General features: G+C 35.8%; 1 protein-coding gene across 7 annotated transcripts in view; it reads left to right on the top strand.

Annotated features, from left to right (window-relative positions):
- Positions 1-7,688, top strand: part of LOC149802147 (uncharacterized) — an 88,808-nt gene extending 81,120 nt beyond the window's left edge. For all 7 annotated transcript variants that reach the window (XM_089956553.1, XM_089956549.1, XM_089956550.1 and 4 more), the window contains 2 exons: positions 2,108-2,603; positions 7,490-7,688. In XM_089956553.1, the coding sequence (XP_089812679.1) occupies positions 2,108-2,603; positions 7,490-7,536 (543 nt within the window). In that variant the 3' untranslated portion in view covers positions 7,537-7,688. The remainder of the gene's footprint in view (positions 1-2,107; positions 2,604-7,489) is intronic.
- The last annotated feature ends 6,729 nt before the right edge of the window (positions 7,689-14,417 follow it).

A 14,417-nucleotide genomic window follows, 5' to 3' on the forward strand; every position in this document is an offset into this window, starting at 1 on the left:
TCAGAGGTGTCAGTTGATAACAGAATATAGTAGTGTTGTTGTACATTAAGAAGTACTCCAAATCAACTTATAGGACAGAAAATACAGTAATATATTTTTTCTCAGCAGAAACATTACATTATAGGGATCCCTAGTGGTCGAGTGGTCTAAAGCGCTCTCCTTTATGGATCACTGCCATCTCACCTGTCTGTGTGGGTTTGAGTCTAGGATTCGGCCAATGTGTGTATGTGAGAAAGCTTGCCAGTAGCTTCTTGTGGGTTGGTGGTTCTTCCGGGGTTTTTCCAGGGTACTTCCTCCATCATTAATACTGGCCGCCATGCATAGCCTATCATGTGCTGAAAAATGGCGTTAAACCCAACAACAACATTACATTATTGTCAAGGGCAATTAAGTTAGTTTCTGATTTACAGTTCTTGGGTTTGAGTTTTTTTGTGTGCAGAAACAAGTTTCATAGTACAAAGCCTTTTTCTCAGTATTCTTAAAATCCTAAAACTTAAGTGCACACTCAAACACATATATTATTTCATTTGAATTACTTAATATTTGTTACTTTGTTGCAAAATATCTCTAAAGATTAACAACATTCATCAACAAAATAAACTGCAATTTTATGGGCCTGTCCAGTGGCCTAAATGGTTAGAGTGTCCACCTTGAATGTGGGAAGTTGCAGGTTCAAACCCTGATCAAGTCATACCAAAGACATAAAAATGGTAGTAGCAGCTGCCTCACTTAGTGTTCAGCATTAAGAGGTTAGTGTTAGGACTGGTAAGCCCGGTGTCAGGACATGTTGACTGGGTGGAATATGATGCTACATGTCTGTGGCATGATGCCCCAGTGCTAGACATCACTATAAACTGCCACACTGTAGACATCATAGCACTATGATTGAAAAATTGTTAACACTATGTTAAAAATCTAAATCACACACACACGATTTTAAAAGATCAAATTGAAGAGAGTACTCAGTTTTAACAGTTTTGTTATTATTGTGCATGTTCAGACCCAAATCATACTCAAGAGTGAATACTGGGCCTGTCCAGACCCAAATCATACTCAGCACTGAAATTTGATGAAGATTTTACACAACAGCACTAAAAGTTGTTTGAATGATTTGGTAGCTTTATATTACATATGCTTATTTCATTACTTTTTGTGGATGTAACGACTAATTTACCAGCATCTCACAGTGGTAGCTTTTTGTAATGTTAAAACTGTGTGAATTTTGGAATAAATAACTATGTGTTTTGTTAGTTTAAACATCTACAGGCCATATTTAGCTAAGATGATTCAGTAACAAGAAAACCAGCAGTGGCAGTGAACTTAAAAGTCAGAATTCAAAGCCTTGTTTGTAAGTTGTATAGTACATTGTTTGCTGCATCAGTATATCGTGTAATAGTAATCTGCTGGTGATAGTACCCGAGAAACTGAGCTAAATATAAAAATTAATACAAGTTGCTAAAATGTGAAACATTGGTTACAGTGACCTAATTTTTACTGAGGTTTAGATTACTTCCCATGATGCATTTAGATACTAAGTTACATGACTCTGCAGGCAATAGTATCTGAGAATGCAAATCCAAACCAAAATGTTGATACCTGATGTACCAATGGATGGAGAACATCATCATATGTCAGAGTGGTTTTGCAATCCAGCCAAAAGCATGGTTTGTGACTTCATTTGCATATGTTTGCAGCATACAAGTTTAGGAGATTTCTATTTGATTATTACCCCTTTCTAAAACACAGAAACCATTTTTGGCAATTCCATGGTGCAAGTGTTACTCTGACAACTGTGCATGCCGAGAAAATATTTTAAATTCATTTATTTTCATAGATAGTAAGTTTAATCCTTTTGCTGAAATTAACATTTTTGTTGGTACTAAAATTGGTTGACATGCCGATGATGTGAGAAAAAAAATTCACACTGTTCACAGATGGGCCTTTGCTCATTGGATGTTTAAGTACAGGTCAACACAAAAGTCCAAGAAAATAAACTCCTCATGAAAATAATGAATTCAGATAAGATTAGGTAAGAGAGTTCACTGATATGAATTCCAGTAGAATCTTAAAGAGTGCCTCATTAAAAGAAACAGCTTTTGTATTGTAGGAATCTATACTGACAATTATCAAGGAAGATGAACCCAATATTGCTGACTGGAAGAGTAAAAGGCAAGAGGTGGTTGCTGGTTCCATGGGTGGTATGGGCAGAGGGGTACCAAGACTGCCAGGAGGCTTGGGAATGGGAGGCGGTGGAATGGCTGGACTTCCTGGTGCAGGAATGGGTGGAGCTGGAATGGGTGGTCCAGGAATGGCTGCTCTACTTGGACAAGGAATGGGTGGAGCTGGAATGGGTGGTCCAGGAATGGGTGGTGCAGGCATGGCTTCATTGATGAGTCAGGCAATGGGTGGCGCAGGAATGGGCGGAGCTGGAGCTGGAATGGGTGGTGCAGGCATGGCTGCATTGATGAGTCAATCAATGGGTGGTGCAGGAATGGGCGGAGCTGGAGCTGGAATGGGTGGCTATCCAGGAATGGGTGGTCTCCCAGGAATGGGTGGTCTCCCAGGAATGGGTGGACTTCCAGCATTGTTCGGCATGGGTGGAGGTGGGTCAGATAATAAAGGACAATGGAAAAATATTGGGGTAGAAGGAGGAAAAGAGAAAGAGGGAATTGAAAATAAGCAAATGGGGAAGGGTCATTTAGACATTAAAAATGCTTTTGAAGGACACAATGAGAAATTAGTTCCAGAACAGGTATTGCCAGTGCTTCAAAATTCATTTGAACAAAAGGGGGAGGCATCAGCTCAATGCAGTGTTAGTGACATTGCAGAAAATGTCCAACAAGGGGAAGCTTGTGGTCAAAACCTGGATGCATCATTGGCTGGAGATGACATCAGTGAAGAGGAGATGATACAACAGCTCATCAATGCCAGCAAGACACAAGGACCTGAAGTATCAAATGTTTTAACAGAGGAAAGGATCCGACAGATGATATCTGGAAATGGAGATGAGTCAGATGACATGGGACCACTCAGTAATCCAGGAGACATTCCCCAGGTCCTGCAGGATCTTGGTATTTACAAGGAACCAGATGAAGAGGAGCTGAAGGAGATCTATGGACCTGACTATAGGCACCAGGGACAGAAGGGGAAATTAAATGAAAGAGATGGGGGTGGAATGGGCTTTGGGCCTCAGCCTGACTTCCTCAGGCTCCTAAAAGGACTAAGTGTAGATAAGGGTCAGGATGCAGACCCCAGAAATGCCAATCCACTTTCTCAGGTGTACGGAGGACTCTTTGCTGGTCCCGGGAACATAAATTTCAACATGACAAGAGGTCAGCATCAGGGAGATAGCCAGTTTAGTCACAATCTACTGAACATGTTGCAGCAGAATCAGACAGACTCCGATGGAGATGACTTCAAGGGTCAGTATGAGGACCCTTGCTTCAAGATCAGTCTTATATACCATCTTTACTCCCTTATAAATCATGTCCAGCTACAAACAACATCGACCCTGACCTGCTGTTATACAATGTACTGGCAGATCATGGTATGTGCTGTTTGTGCTGCAGATTACTCATACCAGACTGCAGAGGCCAAGATTTGCCAGTGCATTATGCAATGGCAGATCTGGGTCTTTGCAGTTTTACAGTTGGACTCGACTTATAAGCAAGTATAAAATAAGAGCAACAAACTAAGCATGGGAAATTCTAGATTCCTCCTTCTCCCTATTTTTAATATAGCAAACATGTATTTTTATGATTTTATTTTTATTTGGAATCCTAATTCTGAGTCGGAAGGAAGGTACATAGGTTCAAATATGCATGTTTAATGAATCTTTGAACAATAAAATACATCAAATGTCCATTTTAGTGCATAATGAGGGGAGTAGAGGAAACTTGAAACCTTTTTTTTATGTCTGAGTTGGGCTTAATTACAATCCAGAAAATGACGTATGCACTTTCAATAGTTCTTTAAATATGTTCAGAAGTGCTCTGTGTATTCAAGTCTTGAAATGACAGGGGATATATTGGGAATATTAAAAGACAGATGGTCTTACAAGCTGGCTGTTTTTTTATTTAATTTGATTTTCTCTTATTGGGAACCGTTTATGAAATTAAAAAATTATGTAAAGCAAATTACATGCAGGTGTTTTATTGCTGATGGCAAATAATTTTCTAGAACTTGTATCCTGTTTTGTCCAGTAAAATAATGATATATTTTCTCTATAATCTGTACATAGTTACTATATTTAGGGACTTGCTAATTAATTGAGGGGGTAACCATGGATATCTGTTACAATTTCTGGCCCACAGACAACATAAAAACATATTCTTGCTTTGATTTATAAAAAGAGCATATTATATACATTATATTCGTGGAAAAAATTAATTATCTTGCAGTTAATGAAAAAAAATATTACAAGCATTGAAGATGTTTGAATGTTTATAATCTGTTAAGTCAGGGAAAGAATAAAATGAAGATAAATATTTCACCAGTTAAAATAATTGACATAACCCAGTGCACTAATTGCTAAATAACAAGAACAGAGTGCATAACATTATGCACAGTATGAAATGCAGACCTTAAGTCACACAAAATGAGCTAAAATTAAAATTTGGTCAATCATCGCTAATAACACCTCAGTCATTAAAAGGAAAAAATTAAATTTCCACAAAATAAAGTATACACTGCTACCTCAGTACAGTATGGAGAATGACCATTACTTTTGGCAATTATTTTATTGAATTGTAAATATTCTTTTTTTAACATTTTTCCAAAATGAGAAAAATGTACATTTTGCCTAATATAAAATGCTTGCAGCCCAAAGATATATAGGGTAAACAACATTATGTTAGAACTTTAAGAGAGCACTTAGATTATTCATGAGTCCCAACAACTCATCTACATGCAGGGCACTGATTTTATTCATGAGTCCCAACAACTCATCTACATGCAGGGCACTGATTTTATTCATGAGTCCCAACAACTCATCTACATGCAGGGCACTGATTTTATTCATGAGTCCCAACAACTCATCTACATGCAGGGCACTGATTTTATTCACGAGTCCCAACAACTCATCTACATGCAGGGCACTGATTTTATTCATGAGTCCCAACAACTCATCTACATGCAGGGCACTTAAGTTATTTAAGAGTCCCATGAAGTCATCTACATGGATATTTAAAATGGACTAGAGCTGCAAAAAGAAATGCTTAGAAGCTGATGCCTATGCAACATGGATTGGATCATTCTCATACAGTCTTTAAGCCTGACATCATACCAGGAATGAAGCATAAAATATTCAGAGAACACCTGTTCAGAAGGGATCTCTCATTGTGTCAGTATTTCAGTAAATATACTGGGTCTGTCTTTTTCTTTATGTGATGTTTTGATTTAGGTGACTGGATAATTGTATTTCATGAAAAAAATAGAGTTTTAAAAACTATTTTAATGCCTGCAAGGGCATCCTTAAATGTAATTTATAATTTTGCTCTTTGTAATTTTAAACCCTAATTAATGGTACCCTCCTTCTGCCTCATGTATATTTTCACTGTTGATACTGTTAAATACTGATGCATACATAATTGTCATTCATTTTTGAAATCACAGAGACTATTTTTATAGTTAAAATTTGTGTAACTTCCATTCAGAATCAAAAGCACAAAAACTTAAGAGGTTTAAACTGAATATAAGCAACATCTGCATGATTCTATTTTTAAACAATCTGCAGATAGCTCAGACTTTGTGTGAGATATCAAATTTAAACTTTTAAACTTAAGGTTTTTTTTACATAATCTATTGATATCTCAGACTATGTACAAGTATCATCACTGTCATCAGTGTGAACAGTTATTCTTTAAATTATATAGTTATTGATATCATCATTGTTTTAATATATAACCAGTTCATTTGCATGCAATTTTCTACATCAAAAGTTTAAGTTTAATTCATGGGTGCATGTACATACTGTTGAAATTTAGTGCCCTCATTCCATAAAAGTTTCAAAGATTTTCAAATATCAACATATATTGGGAGTTTGTTTGGGCTAAAAACTTCCTTTTGGTTTTAAATGTCCTCTTCTATTTGAATTGCTGGAAATAGGAATTTCCAAGTGTTATTGTCTTCTTTGCAAACTGTCCTTCATCATCCAGGGGGCTACTGAATAGCAGAAAAGAAAATGGAATGAAAAATTAAAACTTATAATTTTTTTCTTTAGTTATAACAAGATAAGTGTTTTGCACTTTAGTTAAGGCAAATAAAATGTTGGAATCATTAAAATGCTCTCTTTCTTTTGAGTTTTCATGATGATCATTTATGTAGTAAATATTTAAGTCATGACAGTCAAGGGGAAATAACTCACTAAGTTTTACTCATCTAATGTTACTACTGATCATTGGTTGTCATAATGGATCTCGGTATAACTAGACTTTAACCAGTTTTCAAGTACCAAAGGTCAAGGCCTTGATCTTACATTTGTATAATGTTAGAGTTGATCTTACATTTGTATAATGTAAGAGTTGATCTTACATTTGTATAATGTTAGAGTTCAAACACAGCAGCTCAAGATTAACATGCACAAGTCCGTTCCAACTGCAAACAGCATAGACCCAGATCTGCCATTGCATAACACTGGCATATATCTCTATCTAGACAATTTGTTACAATTAATTATTTGAACAACAAAAACACTGATTTGCCTTTGCATTATGCAGAGTAGATCAGTGTCTATATTGTTTTCAGGATCTGACTTGTACCCAGCATAGACCCATATTGGTGTTACATAGTGTGCAGTACATTATTTTCCTACGATTGTAACTCAAATACCCAGATCCTTATCTGCTTACCCATTACACTATGGTCTTCTATCAGCAGCCAATGCTGTTTGTGATTGGGTAATAGTTCTATTGAGGCTATTGCAGTGTGAATGTAGTGTACAGTAGAGCTGAAAGGGCCAGAGTACTATTATTTGTAGGGTACAGGATTGCTGAAAGGACCAGAGTACTATTACTTGTAGGGTGCAGGATTGCTGAAAGGGCCAGAGTACTATTATTTGTATGGTACATGATTGCTGAAAGGGCCAGAGTACTATTATTTGTAGGGTGAAGGATCGCTGAAAGGGCCAGAGTACTATTATTTGTAGGGTGCAGGATTGCTGAAAGGGCCAGAGTACTATTATTTGTAGGGTAGAGAATTGTTGAAAGGGCCAGAGTACTATTATTTGTAGGGTGCAGGATTGCTGAAAGGGCCAGAGTACTATTATTCATAGGGTACAGGATTGCTGAAAGGGCCAGAGTACTATTATTCAGGTGAATGCAGCAACATATGGAATAATTGGAATGGTCATAGGACTGTAAAAGTAGCCTTTATAATCGTATTCCAACTCCCTCCTTTAAACATAATAATTGATATGGTCACATCATAATTTTACTTTTATCACTCTTATATCACTGTCATCTACTCATGGTCACTTTTCTCATTATTTCAGGTCAGCAGCCCAGAGCCAGACCAAAGAGTGGTTTCCTAAGAGACTAATGTGTTTCCTTGTCAAGTCAAATAATGATTGGAAGGGCAAATTAATCCATCACCACACAATTTTACTAGTATATGAAGTACTAAAATGTACCCTAAAGAATATGGATTTGAAATATCAGTATATCAAAAGGTGTATGTTGAATGCTTGTGCCATATTGTTATTTGGGAAAATTGTATGATGTACAGAACATCTATAACTATATTCATTGGATTCTTATCCTTTAATCTGAAAATTCTTCCAGGCATCCTGGAGAAAGACACATTTAGAATTATGTCAAAATGTAATTTTATTGTACACAATGCCTTAATGATAGAAAGACAAATCTGGAAAAAATTGAATGGGCTATGATGAAGACATTTTTTGTGGGATAAGCATGTGCCAATTAGGCCTCCTTATTAACAAGCTTCTTGCAATTCAAGCTCATATTTGCTTTGTTTTAAAATACAGTGTCAGGCTTTTGAATTCAGAGCCAAATAGATATCCTTGTGTGTGTGTGTGTGTGTGTGTGTGTGTGTGTGTGTGTGTATGTGTGTCTGTTCATTGATTACTTGATCATACCTCCAGAACTTGGCTCAGTGTTTGATGAATTGCTTTAAAACTCATGTTGGTTGCCTTTTCTGAGTTGTATATTCTGTAAATTATGTGTCTTTTGTGCAAGAATTATTTTTGCATTAATTTACAGTAAGTGACAGATACAAATTCATATCTCAGATATTATTGCAAGGAGATTATTTAAAAAGTACTTGTAGTCTAATGCCATTGGACAGCTGAATCATTTATCTCTTTGCAAGATACAATATTCAGCATAATACACATATCTGCCACATTTGTTTGCGAGGTTAAAGCTCATAATAAGTGTACTCTGATGAGCAATAAAAAATGTCCATCCATATATATATATATATATATATATATATATACACACACACAAACACGCACACATATGCTGTATGAGTAAGCTCCCTTGGGAGTTCTCTACTGAGGGGTTTTATTCTCTCTTCTAATATGGTTAAGCCATATTAAAGCACATTTAAAGATCCATTTGTTACACTTTTTGACCATCAGTAAAATGCGTAGCAGCTGCTTCACTACGATGTTTTAAAAACTGGTATACCAGAGTGTTATGGTATTGCGGGTCTTTAAGTTAGTGATTGGCATTAAGCAAATAAGGACATTGACCTTCCTAATATTTTTTTATGTCTTTTTGTTGTTCTTTCTTCTGTATTAAAATGCATTTAATTTCCACTTTAAATCAGATGATTGCAGGAAACACTCTATAAATAGACACCATGTAGATCCCAGGTTATGCAAGGGGAGTTACTCTGATATCACAGTAATACCAAAAAATTATTTTTACGATGGCATATACTTGTTCTAATGTTGGGAACTTGATATATATGTTGCACAAAGCACAAATCAGCTTGAAAAATGGTTGAAACTTCCATGGCAACATAAACTTATCTGAGTTAATTAAAGCAATGCATCTGTAACTGCCTGTGATGGGGAGTGGCACCAGGATTGTTGGTGAGATTGGGGCCACCAACATGAGCTTAAAATTACATGTCAACCACAGGCTGTTTAAACATCTCCACATGTCCAAACAAAATGTAATAAATCATGTACAATAAAGTTTTAAAGTCAATGCCTGTCAGTTCTGAAAGCCACCCAAAAACAAGCACCTGTCACATTGTTACTGTTAAATGCTATCATAGAATTGATCTCTTTCTTGACAAATACGTTGAAAAATATGTTAATTATGTGATCTGACTCTTGCATAGCATCTTTGGACATTATCAGATGACAAACTGGTTATCTTATTTGTTACAGTGATATCGATTTTAAGAAAATGTAGATTCTGTTTGAGGACAGTGATCTTCATGGGTTTTGTTTATAAGCATTTAACTGTATGGTATGGCAACTGGTACAGTCATTCTACCATATTTGTATAGACTAAAATGATATTGTCATCGCATGCAAAAAGGTTAGATGTTTTGTGCTGTGTAATATATATATATATATATATATACACACACACACACACACACGTATGTGTGTGTGTGTGCGCACTTAAATGTAGAATCCAACTGCAAACAACATAGATTCTGATCTGCCATCACATAATGTGCTGGTAGATCAGTGTCTATGTTGTTTGCTCTACTGATTACTCTTAACAAACTGCACTGACACTAATCTGCTGTTGCATTATGGGACAACTGATCTGAGTCCATGCATCTTGGAATTGGACTTTTCTTATAGGAGTCTATGCATCTTGGAGTTGGACCTTTCTTACAGGAATCCATGCATCATGGATTTGGACTTTCTTATAGGAATCCATGCATCTTGGAGTTGGACATTTCTTATAGGAATCCATGCATCATGGATTTGGACTTTTCTTATAGGAATCCATGCATCATGGATTTGGACTTTTCTTATAGGAATCCATGCATCATGGATTTGGACTTTTCTTATAGGAATCCATGCATCATGGATTTGGACTTTCTTATAGGAATCTATGCATCATGGATTTGGACTTTCTTACAGGAATCCATGCATCATGGATTTGGACTTTCTTACAGGAATCCATGCATCTTGGAGTTGGACATTTCTTATAGGAGTATACATGGTAGTGTTGAGATATTCATCACAGTCATTCACTTTAGATTCACAGTGTCAAAATGTGGCAAATTTATAACCCTCTTTTTGCATGTACAACATGCTTGTAGTTTCATCTCAATGCAGTTCATCAGTTTTCAGTTTGAAAAATGTATAGACTTAAGTAATTGAATTCAGTTTAAGGTAAGCCTTGTTTTGGTTTATTATAGATTGAAGAAGAAATTGTCATAAGTCTTATAACTGAATGAAGATTTTGTTGTATGTGTGAAAAGTAACTAGGAAGTTCATAGCCTACATTTTTGTCATTTAAGATAATTATCTGGAATTTTAAAATGTTCATGGTCTCATGGAGACAAATGTGTGTGTGAGTGTGATCATGATATTCTTAAATGCTTAAATGTTCATTAATAATTCCTTGTATCTTCCTGTATGTTTGTTTGTATTAAGGAAATGATTTGTATTTAACTTGTGTAAGAACTGCACAGCATGTGTTTCTACTCACATGTACATGCAGAGAATAATTCAACGTTATAAAGTTATGTATCTTTCTTAGTTTAGCTTTTTCCCTATTTGGGATGTAAATTGTTTAGCTTTCTTTTGAAAATGTGCCTGATTATTTATTTACTTAGTCATCCGTCTTTTTTACTGGATGTTTGTGATACTTTATTATTTGGTTAACTGTTGTATGATCCTACTGATAGCATTAGCAACATGACAATTTCAATAAAAAAGTGTTCTTTAAGGGTATTTGCATTGTGAATGCCTAAAGCAAATCAACCTCAACACTTTAAAAAAAAAAAAACGTGATTTGGTATTAAAAGTTTTATTTAAATTTATAGAAATTATGCCAATCTGCCAAGAAAAAACTTATTAGCTTCCTCTGGATAACTACAGAATTTGACCAAAGTTGACAGAACGTGTTCTAGCTAGAGTTCTTTTCATAAAAAATGACACTATTCTGCCAACAAATATGGCTGTCATCACTGAAACTAGATTTTTATTTTGAACAAATGTATTTAAATAAACCACTGAAAGGAATTTGACTGACTTGGATGCAAAATGGCCTGTATAGGAGCCTTTCAGTGTTGAATAGATTCTGATGTGGTATTACCTATAAAAAAGATAAAGAAACTTGAGAAAACTTGAAATAAATTTTATTATATGGAATCAGACATTTTCTTGCATTTAGCCATGAGTCAGATGCCAGGCAACTGAACACTCTCATAAATGCTTAAATTTCATGTCTATTCTTCAAGTGAAGAGGCACAACATGTCTTTATTTGGAACTGTTACACCAAATAATGTTACACCAAAATACATCACACTTGGCAGTGATCATTTTTGTCAAGTCATGTGTCCATAGATCCATCAATCTGTCCACACCCAAGACTGTTTGTTACTTTTCAAGCTAAATAAAAGCCTGACTCAACAGAAAGGGGGGTCTCTTGTTTTAATTTTTAACTTTTCACCATCTTCTTAATTATTTACTTTTTCAAACTGATATTCTCATACTTTGAACTATGTCAGTTATATAATATCCTAACAATTCCAAAGGTAATTTCAATGACAGTTTAATTCACAATGCTACTGTGTCATTTTATATATTATCCTAATGATTCCATGGGTAATTTCAATTACAGTTAAATTCACAATGCTACTGTGTCAGTCTGTATATTATCCTAACAATTCTATGGGTAATTTCAATTACGGTTAAATTCTCCATTACGGATCACTGTCATCTCACCTCTGTCTGCACTGGTTCGAGTCTCGGATTCAGCCAGTGTGTGTATGTGAGAAAGCTTGCCAGTAGCTTCTCGTGGGTCGGTGGTTCTTTCCGGGGTTTTCCCGTGTTCTTCCTCCACCATTAATACTGGCAACCATGTATAGCCTATCGTGTGTTGACAAATGGTGTTAAACCCAACAACAACAACAGTTAAATTCAGACTTCTGCTGTGTCAGTCTGTATATTATCCTAACAATTCCATGGGTAATTTCAATTAACAGTTTAATTTAGACTGCTACTGTGTCAGTGTATATATTATCCTAAGAATTCCATGGGTAATTTCAATTACAGCTTAATTCAGACTGCTACTGTCTCAGTGTATATATTATCCTAAGAATTCCATGGGTAATTTCAATTACAGTTTAATTTAGACTGCTACTGTCTCAGTGTATATATTATCCTAACAATTCCATGGGTAATTTCAATTAGTTTAATTTAGACTGCTACTGTCTCAGTGTATATATTATCCTAACAATTCCATGGGTAATTTCAATTACAGTTTAATTTAGACTGCTACTGTCTCGGTGTATATATTATCCTAACAATTCCATGGGTAATTTCAATTACAGTTTAATTTAGACTGCTACTGTCTCAGTGTATATATTATCCTAACAATTCCATGGGTAATTTCAATTACAGTTTAATTTAGACTGCTACTGTGTCAGTCTGTATATTATCCTTTGTTATAAAAATAAAAATGTTTTATCAGAAGAAATATAAGATATATGTATGTAATTGGGTGTTGATAATTGTAGATTTGGTACTTGTTGAAATAAAATCATAGAAGCGCCATGCTTTTGGTAGATTCTATATATTCTCATTTGAGAGTCAAAATAAGAAATCCCACCAGCACACAATACAGATGGAATGTGTTTTTGTCTTGTGATTCACTCCGATCAATGAAACAAAATGGTTGGGTATCCATGTTTTGATGCAATGAATACTCATCATGTCCACATGGGATCCAGAGACATCTTATATTCCTGTCGTTTTGTCTCAAAATTTGTGGGGGGGGCGACATCTCTAGTGGCATAAGTGGTTTGCGAGTCAGCCTCGGATGTGGGAGGTCACGGGTTCAAACTCTGGCTGGGTTATACCAAAGACTTTTAAAAAATGGTACTAGCAGCTGCCACACTTGGCACTAAGTATTAAGAGGTTAGTGTTAGCACTGGTTGGCCTAATGTCAGAACTGGGTGGTACAGACTAGCTGGGACAGGATGCAACAAGTCTGAGGCATGATGCCCCAGTGCTAGACATCACTGTAACATGCCACACTGCAGACATTGTACCAATATGACTGAACAATTGTTAAAGCTACGTTGCAAATTTAAATCACACACACACACACACACACACACAGTCTCATAAGGCATGTTAGAACTAGTCAAAAGCTGTGCTATGTGGTCACACTTTCCGTTGACTTTTGGATATACACTTATTTCAATACTGAGTGTATCAGATGCTGCTGAAACTGTCCAGGAGCAATAAAATCCACCATACATCACACAAGACGATGCCACCTTCTTCAAAACTAGGCAAACACAGCAACAAGTCCTTTGAGTAGGCCTGTTTTGTGTGGCAGTTTTCATTGATAACCTTTAATATGCAATTGCATGTGCACGTTTTTAGTTCTTCAGCAACACGTTCATCTCTACGTAGAGCTATTGACAGCCCGTTAAAGATGCAATTGCCATCTCCCGTCGTCAGAATTGGTTGAAGATCCAAGTCAGCATCAGACCATTCCAAGTATGTGAGAGAGTTGAAGTAAATGCATAAGTTTGATCTGTTGAAAGATGTTCTGTTCATACTTTCACTTTGATATGGCAAGAGTTTTTTCTCTCACTCATTTCCAATGCCTTCAATTGGTCCAAACCATTTTCGGCAGCCAACAATACAGTTCTATATGTTAAGCAAGTATGAGGTGGACTAGTGATCCCAACCATATCAACCAAAATAACATCTTTATTATCATATCTAGTATTCCATCATCCACCGTGTCCATATTTGACACAACTGCGTTGTATTTCTTCAAGAAAATTCAATCGTGTTGGTTTCCACGAATTTTCCTTCTGAGCAAAATGAGCAGCATATGACAGAATGGTAAAACAATTGCTCAGTAATTGTTCAGTATCGTCATGGGTATATTTCAACACAAGATTCTTCATTTCTTCATGGAGAGAATCTGTTCGATAAATATCTCCATTATGCTGTACAAACAGATAATGGATACAGGATCATTCTTGCTTATTTCATTAATAAAATCAAATATATCTCCTTGGTAAAATTTAACAATTCGATTTCATGAAAATATTGTTACTGCTTTAGTCTACGCATGTGCATTATGATCAATAATTTCAATTGAAGATCCTTTCGATTTATACGTTATCTACAAAATAATCTTGGAAATATTTTTCTCTTGCAGCTGATCAAGTTGGTTCATGAACGGTGATAGCTATTTTTGATTCTCTTTCGGTTATAGATTTG

The sequence above is a fragment of the Sinohyriopsis cumingii genome, chromosome 4 (genome assembly GCF_028554795.1).
Source record: "Sinohyriopsis cumingii isolate HCF-2022 chromosome 4, ASM2855479v2, whole genome shotgun sequence".
Taxonomy (NCBI): domain Eukaryota; kingdom Metazoa; phylum Mollusca; class Bivalvia; order Unionida; family Unionidae; genus Sinohyriopsis; species Sinohyriopsis cumingii.